At 41.9% G+C, this 3,223-nt stretch overlaps 1 protein-coding gene across 1 annotated transcript; it reads left to right on the top strand.

Moving 5' to 3' along the window:
* Nucleotides 1–1,753: 1,753 nt before the first annotated feature.
* LOC138026835 (uncharacterized) lies at nt 1,754–2,647 on the top strand. The gene has a single exon (XM_068874289.1). It carries the CDS (start codon nt 1,754–1,756, stop codon nt 2,645–2,647), a length of 894 nt encoding a protein of 297 aa, XP_068730390.1.
* Nucleotides 2,648–3,223: the final 576 nt, after the last annotated feature.

Genomic DNA, 3,223 nt, shown 5'->3' with positions numbered 1-3,223 from the left:
TTTGTTATGTGATCAGGACAATACCCAAGCTTGTTGTTGTCATGTGTGTAATGTGTGGGTGTGTGTGTGTGTGTGTTTGTAGCGTAACCTATCACATTTATTTATGTAACAGATTGCAGTATGATCAATAAAGGTTATGGAAAAAAAAAAAAAGGACTCCATATCAAAGAGTAGCCCCCAGAGAGAAGAAAATCCTTGATTTGGATGAACAGCGTGTCATTGATACCGAAATAAATGCACTACTTGCTAAAGGTGTTATTACCCCAAGTAGTCACGAAGAAGGGGAATATATCTCTCCTATCTTCACTAGGGCTAAAAAGGATGGCTCTTTCCGAGTTATTTTAAATCTCAAATGTTTAAACACTCATGTGCAATATCACCATTTTAAAATGGACTCGCTTAATACTGTTCTACATATGGTAAAATCTGGGTGTTTTATGGCATCAATAGACCTAAAAGATGCTTATTATTCTGTGCCTATTGCCACTGCCGACCAAAAATACCTGAAGTTTCAGTGGCTAGGAAAACTATATCAATATGTTTGTTTTCCAAATGGATTGGCGTTTTGCCAGGAAGTTTACTAAATTATTAAAGCCAGTATATTCACATTTAAGGCAGCTGGGACACCTTTCAGCAAGTCATATTGATGACTCATATCTCCAGGGTGATGACTATGATGACTGTGAAAGAAATGTTACGGATACTGTCAAATTATTTGATTCCCTTGGGTTTACTGTACACCCTGAAAAATCATCCTTTGTTCCACAACATCGAATCACCTTCATGGGTTTTATTATAGACTCAATTACAATAACAGTCTATCCAACCTCTGAGAAGATCGAGAAGATCATTCATACCTGTCAAGGCCTGTTGCAGTGTCCACACCCCACAGTAAGAGAGGTGGCATTCACTCTTGGGTTACTCATATCAAATTTTCCAGCTGCAAAGCTAGGGCTCTTGCATGTTAGGTCACTGGACATGGACAAAACTGAGGCCTTGCGCTTAAACAAGGGTAACTTTGATGCCTTTATGTCACTGTCTGAGTTGTCTCGCAGTGATTTGCAGTGGTGGATACACTCAGCAGGGTCGCTGCAAAAACCTATAAGCCCTCCTCAGCCAGAGATCACTTTATACACAGATGCAAGTAAAGAAGGCTGGGGAGGAGTACTCAATAATGTAAAGATTGGGGGGCATTGGACCCCTGAAGAGGCTTCAAATCACATTAATTATCTTGAAATGCTTGCAGTGTTATTTTCTCTCAAGGCATTTCACAAAGAGTTGTCAGGGAAGCATGTCCTTGTGCGAATAGATAATATGACTGCTGTGTCAGATTTAGGTAAAATGGGCACTAGCCATTCCAGAAAGAGAAATGATCTAACCCGTACACTCTGGGCATGGTGCCTTGAAAATAACATGTGGTTAACCACAAGTCATATCCCAGGAAAAGAGAATACTCTAGCTGATGCAGAGTCCAGGAAATCTAGAAAAGAAACTGAATGGACCTTAGACGGATTTTCCACGAGGCTGTTAAGAAACTTCATGTTGAGCCTCAGATTGACCTGTTTGCCTCTAGGCTTAATTACCAGTTAAGGCCATTTGTCGCCTACCAACCTGATCCTGAAGCAATGGCTATTAATGCGTTTTCAATCTCTTGGAAACCTTACGTTTTTTATGCTTTACCTCCCTTTAGTATCATCCCAAAAGTGTTACAGAAAATCGAAGCAGAGGAGGCCGCAGAACTGTTAGTTGTGCCATGCTGGCCGACTCAACCATGGTGGCCATTGGTAATGCGACCGCTGGTTCAGGAACCCCTTGTGCTTCCAAAAAAGAAACACACCTTATTTCTACCTCAACAGCCAGACTTGGTGCATCAACTACATCAGAAGCTCACCCTTCTGATATGCCACTTGTCCGGAAATCCCTTGAAGGCAGAGGCCTTTCGGAATCGGCTACCTCACTCATCTTTCAGTCCTGGAGAAGGGGTACTCAACAACAATATAAACCTTTCATTGCTAAATGGGAACAGTACTGTAGTCAAAGAAAGATGAATCCTTTTTCAGCGACTCTAGAACATGGGATTAATTTCCTGGCAGAACTGTACCAAACAAGGATTGGATATAGTGCCCTCAACACAGCCCGTTGTGCTTTATCTACTGTTTGTTTCACATCAGAGCATTATACTTTTGGACAACATCCCTTAATTTGTCGTTTCATCAAGGGAATTTTCGAATGCAGACCCTCTCTACCAAGGTATCAAGAAACTTGGGATGTGACTGTGGTATTAGACTACCTAGCAAAATTTGGGCCACCTGAGAAACTTAGTTTGAAGAACCTGACTTTGAAGGTGGTTATGTTGATGGCGTTGCTTTTGGGACAGCGTCGTCAGACTTTGCACACGTTATCAATTGATTGTATGCAAATAAGTTCTGATAAATGTGTGTTTTTCATTAACTCACTGTTGAAAACTTCGAGACCTGGTAAACATTTAGCTTGTCTTGAGTTTCAGGTCTATGCACCAGATGTTAATCTTTGTATTGTAAAGCATCTTCAGCACTATCTGAAGCGTACAGATGCTCTTCGAGGTGATGTCAAGCAGTTTTTGTTAGTTACACTAAGCCTCACAAAGCTGTTTCCCCTGATACAGTAAGCAGATGGATTAAGACTACATTGGCTGGTGGTGGAATTGACACTTCAAAGTATGGTGCCCACAGCACCAGATCAGCTTCTACATATGCAGCTAAAGGGAACAGCATTTCTATTGCCACAATTATGAAAAGTGCTGGGTGGTCTCAGGAGTCCACCTTTACCAAGTTTTACCACAAACCAGTGGAACACCGAGCGAATTTTGGGGCTGAACTCCTTAAAGCTGTATGTGGTGACAACTAAGATAGTTTCCCTAAGAGAGCATGGTATTAAAGCAGATTCATATTGTTATAATCATTGCTGTCCCATTTGTGTTCGTCCTCACACTGCTTTAAAATCTCACGTGACTCCGTAGCGACCAATGACCAATGACGAAACAGAATACCAAAATTAAACGAGGCTTACCTGTAAGGTGAAGTTTGATTTGGGTTCTGTGAGTCATTGGTCGGGAGCGAAGGAGTCATGTGCCCACCCATGTGTTATTACCCCACCCGTGATTGGGTGTAAGTGCTCACATCTGTTTAAGACTGATCTTCCCGGGCTCGTGCACTTTCTCACATGACTCCTTCGCTCCCGACCA

The sequence above is a fragment of the Montipora capricornis genome, chromosome 12, assembly GCF_036669925.1.
Source record: "Montipora capricornis isolate CH-2021 chromosome 12, ASM3666992v2, whole genome shotgun sequence".
NCBI lineage: Eukaryota > Metazoa > Cnidaria > Anthozoa > Scleractinia > Acroporidae > Montipora > Montipora capricornis.
Note: the sequence above shows the minus strand (reverse complement) of the source record. Positions and strands in the feature narration are given on the sequence as shown.

Bases quoted from the DNA above. Each gene is read 5' to 3' on its own strand.
- LOC138026835 (XM_068874289.1), top strand. From the start codon at position 1,754: ATGCTGGCCGACTCAACCATGGTGGCCATTGGTAATGCGACCGCTGGT.